Genomic DNA, 25,000 nt, shown 5'->3' on the forward strand with positions numbered 1-25,000 from the left:
TGCTTCATAGTTTGTCAATTTAAAATAAAATCTATGTAATATGATAAAACTTGGTCATGTAAAAGATGTAAAAATGAATCAACTTTGTATGCAATTCATTCCATACATGGTTACCTAGCCAAAAGTTGTTCATCCAAAATTGCATATTATAGCTACTGTATAGAACTGCATACACTAAAGGTTGTTGATGGGAAATAATATTGAGTTTGCACATCTATCAAGTGTAAGAACAATGAGGTTCAAGATTCAGATGGTAATAGTTATTCTTAATGTTTATTTTTTGAATTGTGCCAATAGGTCACTAACACAGTTAGAGGCGAAATACAATTGCCAAAGGAATTATTTGGTGTGGTTGGTAAGTAAGCCATTTATGTATTTAAAAAAACCTGCCACTAATTGCTAAGCAAGAATTCATATTGGCAAGCTTTCCACGGGTGCTACTGCTGCATGGAAAGACCATTTTTATTTGGAGTTCTTGCCTTGCAACTCTTGTTATGTTACTGCAAGTGCAGTATAAGGTTTCATTAGTCAGAGAAATAACATAACTTGAAAACCCAAGTGTACCACAAGAGCCCATGTTTGTAATCAGGAATTAAATGTAAAATTTAGGTCAAAGGCCAATTGCTAGGACCTATGATGCCACATACATATCCCCTTCAATGTGATTTCCAGGGTCTTCCAACAGGTCTGATATCTACTGCTTTTCTTACCAACTTTTTGCCATGACTTTTCATGATACCTAAACCAATCTCAGTCAATGAGGTCTCTTGTCTCCATTTCCATCATCAGGTCACATATCCCCTTACCTTTTTTCATGTATTGAATTGAAACCTAATTTTGTTTTTAAATAAAATTGTTGTGGTGAGTTTTTCGAATGCGGTTAGACTATATTCTACTGGATTCTGTTACAGAAAAAAGAAATTCGCTTTTGAGGACTTTTGTACGTAAACTCCACTCTCACTGTAGTAATGTTATTGATACTCTTTAAATGAAATTAAATTAGACTAAGTAATTACTATTGACTTAAAAAAAAATATTGACAAGTTTTATACACAGAAAAACATAATTCCACAGACAGACTGGTGTGTGACATTTGGAGCAGCAATTTAAAACAATAAGTGAACACTGTTTTGAAACTGTGCATTATATCTAGCAGGATTGGCATTGAAATGATCACTTACACAAACTCTCAAGTAATTATTATATGCAATCTTCCTTTTTCAAAATTCTCAGATGTTACAGGTGAGTAGGCTTAGCTCGACAGTTGCAGCACAGAGTTCACGTGACTGTGAATGACCATTGAATGAGTAATGTGTGGCTATTCTGTAGCCATTGTACGTTTACAGCTCGAGTTGCGAATTGTATGCGTGGTAGATAATTATCCAGCTATGTAGCTTTGTGTTGTGTGTTTCAAGACTTCTATAGCCTCATTTCTCAAAATTCAGGTCTGCTTTTTCTGTGGGGGCTGGGCCCTTCATTTTCTCATTTCGACTTGGGATAGATGACGATATTAAGTTTCCTTCCCAACCAGACTTCAAATTGAGGCAAAGAAAAATGTCAACATTTATTTTGAAGCATTGGAAAACTTGAGACTTTTTACTGGTACATATTACTTATGGAAAAGTTGATGGTGTACTACATTTTATGCCAAGAATTAATGGGGTGCTGCTTTTAAGAAAACTTCTTTTTACAAGTGAGTAACTGCCTAGTATATTGCTTGAATAATCAAAATGGAAATAGTTTCATACAATTTGTTTTGTAGAAATCTGTCACATGCAGTGTAGCATTTTTACTTGACATACTTCTATGAAGTAAAAAATATTTGTATAGCGTACATTATCTAACCATTTTATTAAATTCACAACTTGTGCTGTTGTTGATTTATACCACGTATGTAAATCGTATATTATTATCTATATACTGTTTCAGGATCTTTTCCAGTCACCTTGAAATGCACTTTCCAATAATATTTCTGTGTAATAACCTCTTTTAGAAATACGTACAGTACTCCATACACTTTAATTTTCACTTTTGTGTACTATAGGTATCATTTACTGGTAATGAGCAACTTGATTCTGTGAATCTGGGATTTTTTTCTCAAATCTGCTGCAATTCGTATAATTAGAATAAAATTTAGAATAATGTACCTTTATTTTGCAAACTGGGCATAAGTAACATGCAGTTGATGCAACTGCAACACTTGCTAAAGTACTAGTGCTAGTCAATGGGACATGAGGTGGAACTTCAGCAAAACGGTGTTTATTGATTAGTCTGTCTTGTATCATGCACCTACTCCTTCATGTCCTGTAATTTGATAACTGTACTTGCATGCCTGGGAGAAAGCTTGTTGGAATCTTATTTTTCCATTCTGGGCATTAGCAACTGTAGGCAAAATTGTCCCAAGTCGGTGCTTTTTTTTCCCCCTAATGATGATTACTGATTTGATCATCGTTGAACTATTTCCTTCTTGGCTGTTTTGACTAAGTTTTATTTTGATCAGAAACTTGTGCTACTGCTTTTAGTGATGGTTTCTGGTTAGTGATTGGCACACGTTTTACGATGTCGGTATCACATTCCTGTTAAGATAACACTTACTAAAAGTTTTCTTTAAGGAAGGCTGTCGAGTTGACATTGACTTAATTTCGGTATTTTTGTTTGTTTTTCACTAGCTATTTTGTATGTACTTAAATTACTGTGTGTTTGCTAATGTGGGCTGTAATATTTTTGCTATTTTCCCTTGTATACTTTAGTTTTATCTTTTTTCACTTATTATTATCTTTTCCTGTGTGGATATCCTATGTTCTGCAGGAGCAGTTGTAGCAAGCTAATGTAATTTCATTGTGTACTCTAAATGTGTATACAGTTTGAATGATAATTATTAAGAAAATGGGCTCATTACACTGTCTCTCTTCTTACTTTTCTTTCTCTGTGTAGTGTGTACAGTAATAAAGTTTGTTAACACATTTGTATATGTTTCTCTACACACAGTTATAAAGCTTATTCTGGGCAGATATTGCTGTCACATTATCTTTCACTATCAAGAAGAAATTATTTTGGTGCATGAGTATTCTGCAGGAGGTTACTGAGCTCTTCCAAAAGTTGTCCTCACACTTCGTCATACATGTTGCAATTTGTGTTTGTAGATCACCGAGATGAGACTGTCTGTCTTGTATTGAGAAGTTCATTTCCCATTATACTTTTTCCTTTTATATTTTCATGGCCTTTCTGTATAGTTATTTCATTGTGCACTAGATGTGATGACTTTCTTGAATAAGCTTTCTAATTTGATATATCACATTTGATATAGAAGTCAAGGAATTGGAAGGCAACTGAATGATACAATTTTTTTTTATTGAATAAGTTCTTTAATTTAATATATTACTTTTGATATAAGTTAAGGAAAATGAAGACTAATGAATGTTACAATGTCTTATGTGAATGTTTGGAAACAGTTTCAAGGAATTGTGCACTGATAGTATGTAGTATAGTACGTACTAATTTTCCTTATGTTAGTGAGTGTGGTCAGGTGAAAGCTGATTTTATCTTCTAGTATTTTTTTCATGAAATTCCATATACAGTATTGAGTAAATGGACTGAGAAAGTAGAAAAATTATAATTTCCCAGTCATTAAGCACTCAAATGGGACAAATAGAAATCCATGGGACAAATAGAAAGTTTTTTCTGTGAAAATATTCTAATTAAAATTTTTTTAAAAAAATATGTGCCTCAAGAATTATCTGTTTAAACAGACCTTTGTTGAACATTTGTGGCAATATTTTATAGAAATTCTTTACTTATATGTAGAGTATTTATTCATATTTTTAGTTTAGACTTGATGTGTAAGATAGACTTGATTGTGTAAGATGAAATTTTGGAAGGATAAAAGAAAGTGATGTGTTTTTACCATATTCCTGTAGTATTTTACTGTAATTAATATTTTGTCTGTCTGTATGCACTTAACTCATCTTGGCTATAGTTACCTAGAACAAAGAGGCATTAAATAAATTGTTACTTCGTCAGTATAATATAGCGATGCCTTGAGGTATTTCTTGTCCTCCTCTTTACATAAATTAACTTTCAAGGATATCTTTCAAATAAATCCTTATGGTTAAACTACTGTCTTCATTTTCAGTGGCTCTCCAGGCACTCAAGCGCAAGAAGCGCTATGAGAAACAGCTGCAACAGATTGATGGAACCCTCAGTACGATTGAAATGCAGCGAGAGGCCCTTGAGTCAGCGAACACGAACACAAATGTATTGCAAACTATGGGAGAAGCAGCTAAGGCCCTCAAAGCAGCACATCAACACATGTAAATATCCATACATCAGCCTTTTATTTCAAACTCTGAAATGTTTATCAGAACCTCTTCTCTCTGCATTTCCCCTAACCTTCTCTTACTTCCTAATGAACACCGTATTCTTTGGAAGCTTGAATTTCAAGTCAGTGGCCCCTATGGCTTGTTCTTTATGAATATAGTTCATCTGCTGAATAATATATGATAATAATAATCTCTTGACTGTATTTTTTTCATATTTATACACAGGCTTCGCCTTTATTTTAAGGCTCCCAGTAAACTGCAGTCTACATCACATATTCACAGCACAACATATCTCGGTTGTTTATGTTTAGGACACACCAAGATCTCATACTTCCTTCTTCTTAAGGGTTTTAGTTGCAGACTAGGGCCCTAGAGAAGAGGACTAGGCACATTTTTCCTCAAAAACATTTCTTTTGTTTTCTATTCCAATATCTTGGCCTGGTGATGGATTTTGACCACAAACATTGGAACTTCAAGTCTAGTGCCTCTTTCATGTTCATAAACATTACTTGAAGTTCTTTGCAGCATTCCTCCAGTCCCTCATTGCAACCCCTTTCATGCCTTTAACTGTACTACAGTGGTCCCCCCGTATTCGCGGGGGATGCGTACCAGACCCCCCCGTGAATAATTAGAACCCGCGAATGTTTGGAACCCTTTAAAAATGCTAAAAACAGTCTATTTTGTTAGTTATAACTCAAGAAAAACCTACTAAAAATGTTCATACTTGTTTTTTTTAATAGTTTTATCACAAAAAGTGCATTTTATGATGAAATTGATAAAAAAACCAGGAATTTGTGGATATTTCTCATAGAAAAATATCGCGAATGTGTGAATTTTCCGCGAATAATGTGGGGAAATGTTCCCAAGAGAAATCCGCGAATGTGTGAGTCCGCGAATCTGGAGAACGTGAATACGGGGGGTCCACTACCACCATTCATAATCTCTCTCTTCCATGATACTTTCCACCCCCCTCCTAACATTTTGATTCAGTGTACTGTGAAGTTTTCCTCCTGTTACACCTTTCAAACCTTTTTACTCTCAATTTCCTTTTCAGCACTGAGTGATCTCATAGGTCCCAATAATTGGCCTTGGTCCTAAATTCTGTATTTCATGTTAGCGTTATGGAAGAGGTTTAGAGGGGCCATGGTAGCTTTTACTATTTTTTTTTCCTAACCAGTTTTCACTTAAAAATGTGTTAGGTGTCTTGTTTGTTGCTGGCAGTTGATTTGACAGCGTTTAGTCTCGGTTTCACCCTTCATTTAATAATCAATACGTGTTAGCTTATTGTGAGTCTAGAAGTGTGCTTGTTGTTCTTGTTCAAGTAACAAGAACAATGACAAAACAATTATAATATAATAATAATAATTGGTGATTAGAACAATGACAAAACAATTATAACATAATAATAATTGATGATTAAGTCTGACCTCACACACCTACTAACACTACTATTTCCCTTTTGTCTTGGTTGTCAGTACAATTTTTGTCAGTTTCCCTTTTACAACTTGTAATTGAATCAACCTTGTTTTAGAACAGAAAGAAATCTGTATCCATTTGTATACCTTAAAGTTATTCCATACCTAGCAAACCTGCAGTCTATCTTTATCCAAAACTGTTGCTTTCTCAAAATTCAAATGCTATGTAGCCATGAATACGTACTTATTCAGACATCTACTACGTCGATGACCTAAGTTGTTGTGATGCCATGGTACATTTTTGCATCAATCAATCAATCAATCAATCAGTCAGACATCTACCAATGTTCTCACATGTCATTGTTATTTTCATTCTCAATCACAAAAAATCTTACACCTCACAAATTTCTGCCATGAAAGACTGTTCCATTTATATCTTTGCACCCATGAAGACACAACTGTTCTTTCATTCTTCCACTTGAACTTGCATTTTCCCTTACCTTCTCTTACTTCCCAATGAGCACCATATTCTTTGGAAGCTTGAATTTCAAGTCAGTGGCCCCTGTGGGCTTGTTCCACATGAATAGGATAATTCATCATCTGAATAATATCATTACCAGGGAGTATTTTGACTCATAAAAAGAGAATTTCAGTGTATCAGCAAAACTACAAATTAAAGGAAGCATTTGAATGATTTAAACAAGCAATACAGTTTCAAAGAGTTTTGTTGCAGTCCAAGTTGCAACAGTATTTTTACTTGAGAAACGATTTGCATAATGTCAACATTTGATTTCTTTTTTTCAGGGATGTTGATAAAGTTCATGACATGATGGATGACATTGCTGAACAGCAAGATCTGGCAAAAGAAATCTCTGAGGCTATTTCCAATCCCGTTGCGTTTGGTGATGATGTGGATGAGGTATGGTTATGTTCAAAATGCAGTTATATAATAAGTTTCCTAAAGGTTAAGATGCAATGCTTTGTATAGGGGATTAAATAGTTTTTTGTTTTTCTTTGTGGTTTTTAGTGATTATGTAGAAATGAGTGCACTTTCTTTCTCATTATGTATTCCAACAGAGATTGGAAGTTTTGAAAGCTAAGTAACAAGTTCGTATCTTATATAATAAGATAGGTACAGTATATCTTACTCCAATGTTTGCCTTACAACTAACCCTTTGGGATTCTGATGTCTGATGATAAAAATATGTTATCAGTAGTATACTGTTAAGTGAACTTTCAGCTCATTATTTTGATGGTTTATTTATTTTTTTTCTTAACATAGCATGATTAAGTCTATCCTTTTGACTTTGGATATATACATCTAAACCAGCATGGTACCATGGTAATCACATCACATAACATGGAACATTCAACATACACATTGGTAAGCCCATGTGTAATTTTTGCCACAGACCAGTCATGTCCCAATGCAGGAATCCAAAAGGGTTGAGAACAATCCTTTGATACAGCTATTTACTACCACTGTGACAAGAGCTCGGTTAAACCAATTTAACCTCAAACCAAGCAAATCAATCTGTCATAAGAAGCATGTTTGTAGTGGAATGGTCTCATTCTTCTATACACAATACAAATTGAAATATCATTTTAATGTTGATTTCCTTTTCTTTGCAATTCTATGTTGTTATGAATCAAATGCTACTTCATGTTCTTGTTACTAAACAAGCAAATTTATGAAAAATGTTTGTAAAAGTCATAATTGATTATTTTTGGTTTATATTTTGTGGAAGTGTACAGTTTTGTTATTTTTAATATTCACAGTAGGTAAGAAAGATTCATTCCCCAGGATAAAGCTTTTACTTCTGTGCCAGCAGTAGTTAAAGCTATATAATGGAGTTATATTTAAAAAATAAATTAAAAAATAAATTGAAATTTAGTATTTATATTTTCTTCATTTTTGTTTTTTTCAGGATGATCTTTTGGCTGAGCTAGAGGAGCTCGAACAGGAGGCTCTAGACGAGAAGCTCCTGGAGACGGGTGGTGCCGTGACAGACGAACTCCCAGATGTACCTACAGCCGTGCCAAGTCAGCCTGCCAAGCAGAAGAAACAGGAGGAGGATGATGATATGGCCGAGCTTGCTGCTTGGGCATCTTAAAACTGGTACAGCATTTTGATATTTTGTTTAAGTCACCTCTGATGATGCATGGCCATGGCTGGCATCTTTCAGTATATCTTTCATTCTGATGTGAAAGCTAAGTTTTAAATTTGGAAATCTGTATCAGTTTCAATTAAACTTTCCATAAAGCAACCTTGGTTAATTCCAGAACCACTATATCAGTTTCAATTAAACTTGTCATAAAGCAGCCTTCATTATTTTGAGAATCAAAGTATCAGTTTCAATTAAACTTGCCACAAAGCATCCTTGGTTAATTCCAGAACCACTGAATCAGTTTGCGTTAAGCTTATGGTCCATTCCCTGTAGTTTGTGGGCATATCAAGCAGTGCCAGGCCTTCTTTTCCTCTTCTGCTTCTTCTTCATAAACTTAATTTTTCTCTAACAGTTTCAGTTGATCAGTTCGTTGCAATTGTCAGATTTTGGTTGTAAATAAGTAACTTTTCCTGCTTGCGTTTCTCATATTAAGGTTGCAAGAGTTTACATTAATTATGGCAATTATTGAATGTCATAAAACTAGGTTGTTGCTTCCATTATGCACCTTGAATTGAGGGAGTGGCTGTGAGTTTACTGTGATATGTTTTCCAGTTTGTATGATGTCGGTTTGAGCCATGCAGTTGCAGTGTGTCATAGGTAGAAATGTTTGAAGAACAGCAAAGGCAGTAATTTGTACATAAAATGCATTGAAGGATTTGACTTGCATATTTTTAGATCCAAATATTTAATTGAAAATTGTGCCAGATATGGAATTAATCGTTGTTTGCCAAAACATCTTCATAAATGATTTGACATCCTTTTCCTTCGTACATCTTTTTCCGTGATGATGATAAGTATGAAATGACTCTCTTCTGTCCTGTTATCTTTCAGCACGAACTCTTATAAGGTTTAGGGCTTCATACATTCCCTTGTTCCATGATTTTCCAGCTTTCCCACTGGCCTTTATCCTGCTACTTCCCTATCTAGCTGTTTTCCTGACGACAGTTCATAATTCCCTCTCATCATATGCTGAAATGAAACCAAATCAGTAGTATGTGGTATCTTGGTCTGTTTTAAAGCCCTATGATACTCATATGTCCATTAATTCCTCAATTGTAATGCCATCTTCTCACTTACTGCAGCCATGAATACGAATATTTTGTGGCCTTGTCTTTTTAAAATCTACTTAATATTCCTCGTCAGTAACCACATTCCTGCTGCACAGTGCAGGGCCTTTGCATTCATGATGAGGTTTTGCTCTCTACAAATGAAATACCAGTAATCTAGTTATCTCTGCATTTCAACTTTTGGAAGTAATTTGGAAAATTGGAGCAAGTCGAAGTTGAAGAGTACTCTGAAGGCATGCATTTGTGGCCGAGTGATACTTCCAAAGACCTTTAGCAGAGTTTAAATAATGCCATGCAAGGCAAACAGAAAATAGTACCCCTCTTGATATGTACATCTTAGTACATTGTGTCCTGAGGAATGCTAGTGCAAATCTTGTGTGTGATGGTGATTGTGAAGTTTGTCTAAGACGTACGTTGTCTAAGACGTACATAGACTGTACTCATTGTATTGATTGATATTTTGTCAATTCTAGTTTGACGTCTTTTAAATGGAAGAGCAGTCCATTAGTCTTTTATGAGTAAGTGTTTTAATGAACAAAATAAACCCATATTATTTTGTAAGAAATAAAATATCACCTTATTTTGTTTTACTCAACATTAAGAGAACAGTAAATGTTGTAAAGGTCAAGAATTGATGTGGTACGCTTTTCCTTTTCAGGTTTATTTCCTGTGGAATTTGAACCTCTACTGTCCAGAAGAACCATAATGTTAAATAAAGAGCATTATCCTACGTCATCAACTCGATAGTGGAACCATGGTTAAACACATCTGCATAGAAGCCAGCCTTTTTTTACTCATTTGCAGATTGTATGGTTATCAATATACCCAGGAGCAACTGTCGTCGGTTAGTGTCGTCCAGCAGCAACTGGAGGGGTGCTAACCACATCAGATCTCCTCCGGGGTCCCATGTGTCGTAACTTCACTGAAGAATATTGAGACCTTAACAATAAGCTTTTCTAATGTCTAGGTGCTTCTTTTTGGAGATGTAGGAACAGTTGTTGATTTTGATTACTTAATGGAAAAAGCTTGTGATTTTTGGGTTTAGTACTTCATTTTGAAATCCTGTTTCATGACAACATCCCCTTTACTTAAATCTTAGATAAATTTTGTAAGTGTACAGTATAATGCTATAAAGATTAAGTCTGGAAGAATCTTTCAAATTGAAGATTAGTTAAGGATTGTACAGTTTTAAGAAAGTACTTTAATACATAAATGTTTCACTGTGACTCAAACTGTTTTGTGACTGTTAAAGCCAACTGAATCATCAAAGTGATTTTTTTGTGGTGAGTAAAATTAAGATGATGAAATTGTCAAATTGGTACTTGGCTGCATTGAGCAAATTCTCTCATGTCCATACGTAGTAGGAACATGTGCCTTATCAAAATTGTGTGTAAAATTCACAGTTGCCGCTGCACTCATCACAAAATGTCAAAAGCAGCGCATGAAGGCCAGAGTAATTGTTTCAAAAGGTTGTCCCCAACTGTGCGGGGCCTCGCAGTGCTGTGCTACGTCCTTTTGTTATGAACATAAACGTAACGCAACTTGTAAATATTACAAGACGGTTATTACTTACATTGGTAAGCTTGCATTTCTTGTGTCTTTATAGATGATGTATATGTATTTTTGCCTTTGCCATGCAACTGTGAGCTTTATGCGGTGGTTCCAATCGGTTAGCTTCTCTCTCTTTCTGATGCTTTTTGTTGGGAGATAAACCACACCTGTCTCCGGAAGTATATGTGATTATTTTCCCCCATCCATTATATATGTATTTTATTCTTAGGAATGTCAAAGTGTTTTATTTTCATATTGGCTTATGTATGCTTTTATGTCAGGCAACGATCAATTTACCGAGAGTGCTGACGTAAATGAATTCTCATTTCACTTCCTCTCAAAGGTTAGTGGTATGCGTGCCAGTAACTTTAGGGAAAATTTTTGCTTGCAATTTTCACACGTAAAACTTTGGTGAAACAAGATTTTGATTTTGAATAGATTAGTCATTATATAGGTTTCGATATATGTATTTGATATAATAGAAAAAATGTTATTTCTATAAATATTTTATTATCCACTTGGTGCTGGCATTGATATATTGAATTGGAAAATAATTTGGGTTATAAAGAAAAAAGAATTTTTTTCCCGCTTTCAGAATTGGTAAAGCTTAAAATGCTAATTATCAGTGTTAGGAAAGCTGCATAACCATTGTTAATGTTTTTGTGTGAGGTTTTTCCTTTGCAGGGTTTGACATATAGTTAGCTCTTTTCACCAATTCACGAAACATAAGATGAGTTCTAACCACATTCCTGTCTTGTGTTTGTTCTGCCTGAATATCCAATCTCCCTGTGCACTTACATCACGATTCTTTTGGCCTGCCTATTGGTATCTGTCCGTAGGTTTCATGATTACTTCTATCCTGACTAACTACTCTTCATCTCACCAGATGTCCAAACCATTTTGCCATGTTCAAGATACTGGTCCACCTTTTGGTCTCTGGCACTCGCCACACTATTTGCAATTTGCTTATTTGTATAATGAGTTCCCTTTGAAGTCCAAGTACTTGATTTTTAAATTGTAATTAACACCAGGTAACTCGCCGGTACTACGCTCTTCAAGCATTCTAACCCAACCTTTTGTACAAGATGGGCTATCACTTCCCTTATGGGGATAGGTGACCCCTTTTTTCCATTAACATTTTTTTAAGACTGTCTAAGCAAGTTTTTGGGTAATTGGGATATGACATGCTTTACAATGCTTGCACACTACTGTCAATTTTATAAAGTTGTTTAATTTGCCTATACACGACATTCATAGACTTGTAAGGCTCATATGGTTTGTTCTCAAGTGAAAGGTGAAAATTGGAGCAAGGTAAGTTAAGTAAGCTGAATAATTGGGTGGGAAGAAACCAAATGCAACAGATAGGTGAAAGGCGGAAAGCAGGACCTCGTCTACAAATTTGTCCTTGTTGAAATTCACAAGTTACTAGACTCCTAAAGTAAAAATTTTTAGTCTCAATGTATAATTAGATTAGAATTCCCTTGGTGCCATTATTGGAAACATCTAGTTAAAAAAAAACTGGTCAACCCTTGGCATGGAATAAAAAAGTGCAAGAAGTAATTTTTTTTTTTTTTTTTTTTTTTTTTGAGCAGGCAGAAGTCTGGATGAGCTCCTGTAAGATTAGGTTACTGGTTTCAATTTGAGCACTTTTGTTGGCCGTGGTATAAGGCAGTAGATTTGATTTACAATTCCTTATTAAGTTGTACTGTTGTACATTTCCAACCAGTGAAGTTGCTCGACAGAGTGCTATCTACAGTGAGTCATTCATGGCACAGTAAGTACTAAGCACTGCTGCCAACCCCTGGTTTAACCATAAGGTTCAGCAGTCGGTCATGGAGCAGCATCCAATCACATGCTTAGAACCACATGGGTCAACTAAAACAGCAAATTGAAAAATTTTAGTTTGTCTGTAATAGGACTCCAGAGTTTTGAGTGGATTTTCTGCAATGTCCTACTGTATGAATTTAGAAGACAAGAACTTAGTGGATGCTTACTTTGTGGTATATCTGTAAAAGAAAGTGAAGGAAGAGGCACAAAAACAAAATTATGAAAAGTTCTTAATCACCAGTGTATATACCAAGACTTTTGACAGTCAAGCAACTGTCAAATCTTTCCTATTTCTCGCCACCTGTATCCATCCACCACTACATATATTTCTCCCTCTGCCTACTGCCCTTTTAACTTTATCATCATCTTAATATGACAAAATGTATTTCATAAAAAGGTGGTCACTACGTTTTTTCTTTAAAGTGAAAGTTGTCCTCTTCCAGATTGTCAACCACGTAAAATATTTAAAAATATTTACTCTGTCTCTTTCGACGTGGTCCGGAAGTCACGTAAAGCCGTTGGTCTCGTTGCTGAATAACCACTGGTTCCGTGCAACGTAAAAACACCATACAAACAAACAAACAAACGAAGGTAGTCTTGACCAATTTATGAAGGAAATTATCAATTAGATGATCTGATCTGACCCATGAACAATAATGACTTGCAACAGATCTCTTTATGAAATCTAAAGATCTAAATAAGTGAGCAGTGTTAATCGTCATAATTATGACCTTAATCAAAGTGCCTTAATCACTGATGGAAATGAAGTACCAGCCTTCGGCAGTCTTTACTGCAAGGTTCATGCAATGCATCTTGATGCAAGCACGATACATGGTGCTAATCTTAAAATCCCCATTTCCTAGCAAGGTACTCTACCTGGTATAAGGACTTCTGTGGTCCAAAGTTAAATAAGACTTCAAACAACCACTGGAGTGGTAGGACAAATAGCGTCCTACAAAAGACTGGGAAATGGAAATAGACAGTTAAAATATTTGAAAGGCGTAACAGGAATTAAACCTCAAAGTAGTTGCATTCCATTGAGGAGTGAGAGATGTGTATTTCTGCTGATAGAAGTTCACTCTCGACGTGGTTCGGAAGTCACGTAAAGCCGATGGTCCCGTTGCTGAACACCACTGGTTCCATGCAATGTAAAAAAAAACCATACATATCAAAATAGTTGCATAAGAAACAACTGTTAGGAGAGGGTTGAGGAAAGTAAGATGGAAGAAAGAGAATATGAATGGAGATACAGTAAAAGGAATGAAAGTGGTTGCAGCTATATAATATATAGTAATACTATGGGCGAAGAGATGCTGCAAGCACTGATGGGTCTAATAATAATAATAATGATAATTATTATAATTATTCAGAAGACTTACTCAAACTCATCACGTGAATGATGCAGTACTACTTATTCCCAGAACTATTCATGACTCATTCAAGGAAATGAGAGAGAGAGATACTGGTTCCCTTTCGAGGGAGAAATTAATTACCAGTCGAGGCCATCACGTTTTCAATTATATGATTACATGCAATTTGACAGAGAAGTGATTACAGACGTGTTTATTTCTTCTTTTGCTCTATCTTCACCCATGGCTGCGATCCACAACAATGGACCGACCACCAGGTACACAATATTCTGCTAGAGTAAACAAGAGGAGCAATGGGACTGTTCAGAAATAGGCTGCGTCCTAGCCTAGGTTCGAACTAGGGATCTCTTGCTGGCGAGAGAGAGAGCACCGAAGTTGAGAAATCTCGAAGTTGACAAGTTAAATAAAATAATTTGTAAATCAACCCGAATATAAATTCAGTTATTCATTCTCAAGGGTGGAATTAATTATGTTAAATCAGCAAAGAGCTTATGAAAGCGGCAGGAATTGTGTCATATCTATTTCTGGGCTACAGCGATTAGACCTATGCTCTCTCGTCACGAGCCTGCTAATATAATAATAACAATAATAATAATAATAATGTCTTGAAATCCCAACAGCAATCGCGCCCAGTGACACGAACACTCAACTCACGGAGAGAGAGAGAGAGAGAGAGAGAGAGAGAGAGAGATGACGGAATGACATTATTAAGGCCACTATTACGCATGGGCGGCCGGGGGTTAACTTGTAGATATCCCTTTATGGAATCTGTAGAATCTACAGGTTCTATATGAAGGGCGTATATGCCGTTCGCCTACAGGGTTTATAGAGAGAATTCATAGAAGGGATATATTTGATCGTCAGTCAATACGTTTGGCGGTGTTACTTTGGCTTATGTACGCGTCACCTACGCCGATGGCTCTGCTAGTACTTAACACCGTATGGTAAATGTAAAGTAGGTATGGTTTATTAATGTAATTTGTCGACCAGAAATATAGAAATGGGTGTATATTATATTTTGATTACTTAAGGTGTTAGAACTAAACAGGCGTCCCGGGGGGCTTCTGCCATGTTAGATCATAGTGCTGCCTTCGATACTGTTGTGCACGACTTAAAGTCCATTGGAGTGACTGAGGAAACACTGGAATTTTTGCGAAGCTACTTAACGAACAGGAAGACTATTGTAGAAGTTTCTGGAAACCGATCTAGTGAGAGAATTCTTATGAAAGGTGTACCACAGGGTAGTGTTCTGGGCCCTGTTCAACATATATACTATCGAGCTATCACATATCTTGAAAAAAACAAAAAGTGGGCTTTAAACTATATGCAGATGATACTCAGTTTTACCTTCCAATTTCAACAACACAAGATACAATGAAGAAAATTCATGAGATAATGACTGAAATAAAAACATGGATGCAGAGGAAAAAGCTTAAATTAAATGATGATAAAACAGAATGTATGTATGTTTTTTGGCACAAAGATGGCTTTGAAGAATTACCAGTTATTTCAAAGTATAAAAATTGGTGACACTTATGTTAGGATTGTGCCTGTTGTGAAAAATTGGGTGTACTGTTGGATTGTAATTTGTCAATGAGGGATCAAATAGTGAATACAGTGAAAGTGTGTAACTATCACCTGAGAAACATAGCATTTATTAGAAAATATTTAACAGAGGGCAGTACAAAAATTTTAGTGATGAGTCACGTAATATCAAGGCTAGATTACTGCAATTCTTTGTACAGTAAGTTCCAAAACTGAAGCGACAAATTTCAGAGAATTTCGTTCGAAATTCACTAACTGGCAACTACAACTCGTAGCTGAAAAATATATATTTTTTCTACAGTGAAAGCTCTATCAAGCAAAATAAAGCTAACATATGATGCACAAATATCAAATCTATGATATTTATAACAATCAAAAGAAAAAATTTGGGTAATACCTAGTAATTATTTTAAAGAATAGCAAGTACTTCAAACTAAAGAAACGAAACAATTTGAAATTCTCGTTCAACACGGGATTACCAACATTACCAATGTATATTTCGAGCAATGTGGAAACAAATATTTAATATTATAGTGTATTATCAATTATTTTAGCGAAGATGCATAAAACCATGCAAGTATCAATAGAATGTGAAAGGGAAATCTCCGCGACATTAAACATAATCAACCATGAATGCACCTAGATTCAATGGAGAAGTTGGGGGTGGTTGGTAGTTCTGATTCTGGCTTCTAGGACCGAGCATAAAACACCACCTTCGAGAAAGGCTCTAACCTCTGCTGCTACCTTCAGGTGACTAGGCCTAGTTCCGGGCATTGCAAGGCTTACAATGCAGGGCCACTGTCTGTTATTTAGGCAAAGATAGAACCTTCAGGACCGACACCAGGACCTGTCCTTGCACCTGGGAAACAGACTCGCTATATAAAAAATAAGAAAGTCGGTCGCAAGCAACCAGAACACCCGTAAAATCACCATCTGGTTAAGTAGGGAGAAGACAGACCCCAACCACCCCTTCCCCCCTCAACCTCTACCTCTACCCACAATACTAACTCCACCTTTTTCACTTCAACCTATTACCTCAAATCTTCGAATCATCCCAACCGTGAAATTTAAGACTGGATTTGCGTAAGTGGGCGTATCATAAGGGAGTGATATCACCCAAATTCATATTTCCACTGACAACCAGTAATAAGTTCGATCCAGTCAAGTATCATTGCATAACAGAAATTTATGAGTTTTTTGGGGATATATATATATATATATAATATATATATTATAGATATATCTATATATATATATATATATTATATATATTTATATATATTAGAAGCACCCGAGCATGACCAATAGGCCTAGTGCTCGATTCTTAAAACAGACCTCTGGTTATTCCTGATAGATAAAAACTTCCTGAGAGAGAGAGAGAGAGAGAGAGCATAACAAGGGATTAAAATAATGCTCGCCAAGCATATTCACACACCGGGTCGTATGGACAAGAATAGTCTCACTTATGCACTGGCAAAAAAAAAAAAAAGTGGAAACCTACGAAAATACTTGTTTGGTGCGACCCTGAACGCAATTCAGCATGCAAAAATTTGCACAATCGAGAAATTCCACGAAATTATTAACTAACAAGCTGGAAAATATATTTCCTTGATTCTTGAAATAGGCCTAACGATGTAACCAACGCTAAACGCGCACATAACTTGGATTTTTTTTTCACATCAACTTGTCTTATTTATATTTCATTTAATCAGATGCTAAACTTCTCTGTGCTTTATCAAAAGAAATCATAATAACTTTCGATATAACGCTATAAAAGTAGAAGTTAATTTACAAATATTAGGCCAATGCTTATGCACACGGTTCCTGCTGCCACTCTATTGTGAACACTTCATATCACACTTTGGAAGCCGCAGATGTTTCTTTGGGGAAATTCTTTTTTTTTTATTATTAATAAACAATTACTGAACTAACATTGATCATTCACTGGGGAAATACTTTGTGCGCTTATACAATTAATCACTGATACGTTTTATCAGATAAATAGGATGACAATAATTGGAATAAAATAATACTAACTGGCAACTCAATGAGTTTCTATAGAAGTACGATCAATTCTGAGATTTGTCGCTTCACTTCTGGAACTTACTGTACTATAAATTGCCCAATACACTACTAAAAAAGCTTCAAAATGTGCAAAACAGGGCGGCTAGACTCATAAAAGGCATTAAATTTCGGGAGAGAATAACTCCTGCACTGATCGATCTACATTGGTTACCTGTTAAGGCTAGAATTGAATTTAAGATTTGTTTGTTGACTTACAAGGCACTTACAAGTGATAAGCCTAAATATCTTCGTGATTGCTTGATCCCCTACTCTCAAGTTACTAGCTCTGCTGTAAGAGTTAGAGATGCTGATGACCCATATAGACTATTCGAAATTAGTGTGAATCATGCAATAGGAGGAAAGAACTTTTTGTTACGCTGCACCGAGACTCAACGAAATTCCAACGGACCTTCCCCCCCACTTGATGTCAAGAATAGCAAAAATGTGGCAGCATTCAAGAAAAACCTGAAGACTTATCTCTTTGGAAAGTGTTATAATAGTGATCAGAAAACTATTAAGCCTGAATACAAATGCTAGCGAATACTGAAAAGATACAGAGCAAAATATAAACTGGAAAGAAATTATTTTCACACATCAAGGCCCGCCTGAACAGACTCTTAGTGTCTGATGGAGGGCGAGAAATAAACCCCTAAAAGTAAAAGTAAGTACTCTTGTTTTTTTTTCCATCTGTTCACCCGCCTGTGGTTGCGTATGGCTTTAGACAGTTACTCTATTTGTAAGTTTTAGGTAAATAAAAGAATATCTGGGTGTACATTTGCAACTGAAAAATGTGTTAATAATTTACTATATGCGAATTACACCGTTAATATTCGAAATAGGGTATTGTTATTATTGTTGAATGTAAGCTGAATGTAACTATCTAAAGCCCGGGACGCAGTGTTACCATACGCAAACCCACACGCGGTTGGACAGATGAAAAAAAAAAAAAAAAAAAAAAAAAAAAACAAAAGAGTATAGCTACCTTAGATAGCAAGCCAAAGTCAAGGTACTTTCATGTTTCATCTTTGTAATTATCTCCGATACTGACGTGGGTTCGGTGTTGCAATTCTTCACTGTGGGTAATGAACTGATTGGAGCATTTAGACCAAACACAAAGCACTGTAACTTATGACGTCATTCAAAGCTGAAACGGAAATTGAGAGAAAGTAGGTTTGAAAGGTGTAACAGGAGGAAAACCTCTAAGCAGTTGCACTATGAATCGATTGTTAGGAGAGGGTGGAAAGTAAGATGGACGATACAGAATATGAACGGAGGTACAGTAAAAGGAATGAAAGTAGCTGCATGCAGCTAGGGGCCTAAGATACGTTGCAAAGAGCCTAAAGTAATGCCTACTAACGTCACCATCCCCCTTACGGAGATTGTGGGTATTTTGCGATAATTAAATCATGTCACATATATTTACCAAGGTATATAGAATATACTCTGATATTTACGACACCTGTGTAGTTTTACGGTACCTATTTTCATGTAAGTACGATACTTAATGTTTGACCACATGTACTTTGTGATATCTTATGGCTTTATAGTTGACAGATACGTCACAGTTATTGACGCAACTTAAACGTTACGTTACGTAAGACATACAGGACCCAAGTACCCCAAAGCAGTTATTAGTAGCTACAACAATTTCCTATGGAATTTTTGAGAAACTTGAAGACTGTCTTCCATATTTATACCTGTACGGGGGTATTGCCTTCAGTGAACGCCATGTGGTGCACTGTAGGCATTACTTTTGCTTATGGTTTTACGGTGATCCCAACGGGCATGTTTTTTTTTTTCTTTCTTTTTGTATGATGTTTTGACGTTGCATGGAACCAGTGGTTATTCAGCAACGGGACCAACGGCTTTACGTGACTTCCGAACCACGTCGAGAGTGAACTTCTATCACCAGAAATACACATATCTAACCTCTCAGTTGAATGACCGAGAATCGAACTCGCGGCCACCGAAGTGGCAGGCCAAGACCATACCGATCACGCCACTGAGGCGCTTCCAACGCGGTGGATACATGCAGAGTTGAAATTTTACCCTTGGGAGTCACTATCCAGGAATGATTCGAATTTTCTGTCATAGTTACGAGACAACTTTTCTGTAGCTATATGAACCAATACAACATTGCATAGCATTTTAATGAGGAAATCCATAAAGTTATATTAACGAATGAGTCAGCTGATACATAGATAAATAAATGCATGTAAAGAATTACAAGAAAATAACCGAATAACAAAGGGCAATACTTAAAATACATTTTAGTTTGAGAATAAATAGGAAACTCTTTTAGAACAGTGTAACAATTAATAATAATAATAATAATAATAATAATAATATCCTTTATTAATTCGTAAATAATAATACAATTTAACTATTACCACAGGAACGTTATTATATTTGAGATGATTCTTGAAAACAAAAGCAAACGCACACGCACACTATATATATATATATATATATATAATATATATATATATTTATATATATATATATATATATAGTAACCCTTCCGGGCCTGCGGAAGGTACCTATAACCTACGCGCCTCTGATTTCATTCCCCCCTCCCACATAGCCCCACCACCGCCAGATCACACCCCCCCCCCCCATCGCTGGTGGTAGCTGTCCCTGTGATCTCCAGAAGGCTAATCCAGCGAGAGAGACTCCGGTTAACAAAGGACGTTCGATTAATTTCAATCATAAAGCATTTGGCTGCCGGGGCGTTAAGTTAGAGGCGCCATAATTAGATCTGAGAGAGCTACATCAACCTCTCTATCTCTCTCTCTCACTCCATCAATCAATCAATCACTTGGAGAAGAAGAAGAAGAAGAAGAAGAAGAGAGGAAGAAGATGATGATGAAGATGAAGAAAAGGAAGAGTAGTAGGAGAGGAGGAGGTAGAGGAGGAGGAGATGAGATGCATACCTCGTTCCCTTTGGTTGGTCTCTAAGTGGTGCCACTCTGGAGAATGCCTAGTGCCACAGAATTGAGGTCTATACCCTTCAACCCCGGCCCATAGACATCCACAAATTCCGACACACACACACTCTCTCTCTCTCTCTCTCTCTCTTTCAGTCACTTGGAGGGCCAAGAACGGATCGAAAAAGAGGAAAAAAGAAGAGGTTCTTTGACTATGGTTTTTGAGAGGCGCAGATTTTGGCGCCCAACCTTTATCCTAGGCCCATAAAAATCCACGAATTTCGGACTCACACACACTCTCTCTCTCTCTCTCTCAATCACAAAAAGAGGCAGGAATAAGAAAAAGGACCATATCAGAGCTCTATTGTACCTGTTAGGATACGTTAAGAAGCACCGAGTTTGTATTTCTATGTAATCTTTTTCGGGGCGGGTGCCGGGGGGGAGGTTCCTCTTAGGCCTGGTCTCTTCAGTTAGGTGCCACTTTCGAGTGCCAAATGCCACAGAAATCCACGAAAATCCAAAGACATTCCAGCAAAACTCCCATGAATATAGTCGTAACATATGTGTAATGCATAGGGTATCTCCTATCTCCAATTTCCAAAGACTGTTGACTTCTTACTATTAACTATTTATTAAGAAGGAATCAAAGCAGTTTCATATTACTCGTCTTCACAGAAGCAATACTATAAACTAATCTGTCACATTTACATCACATGTCGTTGTGGCTGATCCCCACAGAGTCGTCTACAATCGATTATTAAGAAGGAATCAAAGCAGTTCAATATTACTTGTCTTCACAGAAGCACTACTATGAACTAATCTGTCACATTTAGAACAAATGTCGTTGTAGCTGATCCCCACAAAGTCGTCTAGAATCGATTTCCAAAGTAATATTCTCTGCTTTTCTACTTATTTTCATATTACCACGAGGATTACAATCTAGACAAGTCTGGATATTCCACATCTTATTAGTAAACTGCTACCAGAGGACTGAAATTATTTGTCCAAACATCCACTTGAATGAGGCATTTGGAAAGCTGAGAGAGAGAGAGAGAGAGAGAAGAGAGAGAGAGAGAGAGAGAGAGAGAGAGAGAGAGAGATCAATTCATTGTATATATATATATATATATATATTATATATATATATATATATATATAATATATATAATGACAAAATTGAGAGATAGTCATTCCCTTTATAGTGAATAGTTTTTAATACACAAAAAAAGTATTTTAAAAAGATTGCATAGAGCACATCAATATTTCTACGCGAAGAAATGTTAAATTTAACGTTGTGTTCTTAAAGTTTATTGTGCCAAAGTGTGTGTATATATATATATATACTATATAATATGAATATATATATATATATATATATATGTGTGTGTGTGTGTGTGTGTGTGTGTATAAATATATATTATATTGAATAATTACAAAGTTAATATTTAATTCTTAAAAAATCCAGCAAAAACATCAATAAAATTAATATGTAGTACAAATGAAAACCAGCAAAAAAAAAGAAGAGAAAAAAAAAAAAAAACAAAAAAAAAAACTTACACGACAGAAAGGTGTCTTCGCCGACGGCCCTGCAATCAAGATACTGAAAATCGAGTTTTCCCAAAAAAAATGATTTTTTTTTTTTTCGGGAGTGTTGGCGGCGATTTGGCCCAGATCATCCTCTCCCTCGAATTTTTCCTTCTTTTTATAATTCAGTTTTAGAACTTTTAAATTCTCCCTCGTGAATTAGATAATTAATTCGCTTAGTTACCATAAGTTTGATGTTACTTAATTAATTCATCTGTTATCTTACAACTCTGATGAATTTTGCCGAATATTTCAATTAGATTTTTTCAGTAGTTGATGAATTTGGATGAATTCCTTTTCTCAGTTTTGAATGATTTTTTTTAAAATAACGAATTTGGATGAATTCAGTTTCCGTTTCAATTCTATTTTTCTTTAATAATGAATTTGGATGAATCCAGTTTCTGTTTGAAATATTTTTTTTTTTTTTTTAATAACGAATTTGATGAAAATTCAGTTTAAAAACCCAGTTTTTTTTTTTTTTTTTTTTTTTTTTTTCAATAAAATTTTTTTTTTTTTTTTTAAATAACGAATTTGGATGAATTCAGTTTCCCAGTTTCAATTAAAGTTTTTTTAAATAACGAATTTGGATGAATTCAGTTTCCCAGTTTCAATTAAAGTTTTTAAAACAACGAATTTGGACAAATTCAGTTTCAGTTTCAATTAATTTTTTTTTAAAAAACAACGACTTTGGATGAGTTCAGTTGCAATTCGTTTTCTTTAAATAAATTCAGTTTCTTAGTTCGATAATTCAAACTGAATTCAGTCAGGTAGTGAATTCAATCGATCTTTCCAATAACTAACTAAAATAAATTCAATATCAGACTTCAGTGGCTAGTAAATCTGGCATCTGATTTCAATAACGATTGAATTCCCTGTAAAACAATAAAAAACATTTTCATTATCAATTCAAAATTCATTAAAAGTTCGGTGAATTTAACAATTAATGGCTAAGTGGCTTACTGAATTCAATAATCAATGTTTTGAAAAGACGCAGCTGTCGATGAATTCAATCATTCATTCATTGGAACTACTAACTACACATTTATCTAAATTCAAAAGTTCAGTCCCTTGAAGTAATTCAACAAAACTGAATTCAATCACTCAATTTATACGAGAAAATTCGATGAATTCAAATCCTTGTTTCAACAGAATTCAACAGACAATTTCTGAGAATGACATGGCCAAACTAACTTGTTCATTCAATAAATAATTCTCAGTGAGCTTAATTATTCATTACCTCCGAGAATACGCTCCACTGACAATGAATATGGTAAGGTATCATTAAATTGACAAAATTTGCATTGAAGTCAATTATTTCTGTAGGGTGTACATCTCTCTCTCTTTTAATTCGATATTTCATTACCATTCAAAAAACTGAAATGAGTTTTGAATCCAATCATTCATTCTCTTGTACTACACAAGCGAATGCTTCTGAATTCAGGACAGTCGCCGTATGTATTTGATCATTTGTCTAAGAATTTAGAACTTCCTTCGTTAATTTGAAAGACACAGCGACTGAATTTAAACGACGTACTTAATTCGCTAATAAAATCCCTTGATACCAGAAGCCTTCCAGCGAATCTCATAACTAATAAAAAAAAATCCCAGAGCCAAAAGTGAATTTAAGAGTACATCCAATTTTAGTTCACTCAACGCCAATAACTAACTCATTTAGCCTAAAATAATGGAATCACTTTTATAATTCGTTCATCAAGAAAATCAGCCTAAAAAGAATCATACTGATAAATTCAATAACCCATCCTATTTACATACTACAACTGGGAGCAAAGATTCGCTAATTAATTCAGTAAGCGAATTCCATCAGAAAAGTCATGACTCTTAAGAAGTATCACTGTTGGTTACGTCTACGCAATATTTTAATCAAGAATCGCAGAAAGCCAATGAAATAAAATAATAAAATATATAATATTTAAATAATATAGAAGGCTAGCAAAACAAAACAGTGTGTCTTTGAAGACATTTTAACGAGATACGTCTACCGACTCTTTCTTTCCCTCTTTGTAGTTCATACTCCGACCGCAGCACTCACACACACACACACACACGCACACACGAAACCGCCTTCTATATATCAAGCCGCGTGAAAAAGTGTTAATTAAAGCGAAGAAGGATAATAACCGCATGCGAACGGGCCCACCTGCTTCGAAAGCCCGCTGAATAATCTCCCGTATAATTGAAATTGATCATATCCCTCATTGAGTGAGTGGCGCGGCCGTGGACCTGTTCGCAGCTCAAACTATTATTCGCTTCGAAGACGTCGCGGCATAATGGACGGCCACTATTTGCGACCCCGACGCCTGCCTACATACCTACCTACCTACGTCCCTTCTTCCTACTCCGTTTCCCCACCCCCCCCGGAATCCCCAAAATCATGTAAGGGTCCCAAAATTACAGTCCTCCCTCAATTTGGGGGATTAACGGCCCCATGGGTCTAGCGTCAAAGGGCGCGGGAAACAAGGGCGGGAAAGACACTAGACCCAACCAAACTCGAGGTAGTTTTTTTTTTTATTTTTCTTTTCATTTTTTAGTTTACGGAGGGAGGGGCTGGGAGAGGATCTTAAATGTATTGCAGGGGAAGGAGAGGTAGTGGGGGAGGGACGAGGATGAGGCAGCAGTGGATGAGGGAGAGAGGAGAGACAGAGAGAGCAGATACTTCGAAGTAATTTATTATTTCAACAATTGGATGCGGTGTGTGCTGCCACGCACACTTGTTATAATTCAACTTCCAAGCGGGTCTCCAAATCCATTCCCAACAATCCCCCCCCCCCCCCCCCCCCCACCCCCATCTCCCACACACCTCGGGCAAGGGAATCCCTCCCCCATCATCTCTCGCCACCTACATACTTCTCAGTTTCTTATCTATTACTTCTTAGCTCTCTCTCTCTCTCTCTCTCTCTCTCTCTACACTAAGCGCTTACAGATATATTCATTAAATAATTATTCAAGGCAGAAATTCCTGTAATGAGATTATCTACAGAAATGGAAAATAAGATAGCTAACTATAGTCTTGAGAGAGAGAAAGAGAATTAATACTCCGACACCTGTGTATCACGTATACACATAATACAGTTATATATTATATATATATATATATTATATATATATATATATATATATATATATATAATTATTATTATATATA

General features: G+C 35.7%; 2 protein-coding genes across 2 annotated transcripts in view; both read left to right on the forward strand.

Annotated features, from left to right (window-relative positions):
- LOC135209134 (uncharacterized) overlaps positions 1–25,000 on the forward strand; it is a 594,318-nt gene that overhangs the window by 391,581 nt on the left and 177,737 nt on the right. The gene's annotated exons all lie outside the window — the stretch shown is intronic.
- On the forward strand, positions 4,133–11,023 carry LOC135209126 (charged multivesicular body protein 4b-like; the record flags this gene model as incomplete). Its single annotated transcript, XM_064241768.1, is given in 4 exon segments — positions 4,133–4,310; positions 6,539–6,653; positions 7,663–7,853; positions 9,628–11,023. Coding segments are annotated over 3 exon segments (479 nt in total), but the record flags the coding sequence as incomplete, so codon positions are not given.

This window comes from Macrobrachium nipponense, chromosome 37, assembly GCF_015104395.2.
Source record: "Macrobrachium nipponense isolate FS-2020 chromosome 37, ASM1510439v2, whole genome shotgun sequence".
Taxonomy (NCBI): Eukaryota; Metazoa; Arthropoda; class Malacostraca; order Decapoda; family Palaemonidae; genus Macrobrachium; species Macrobrachium nipponense.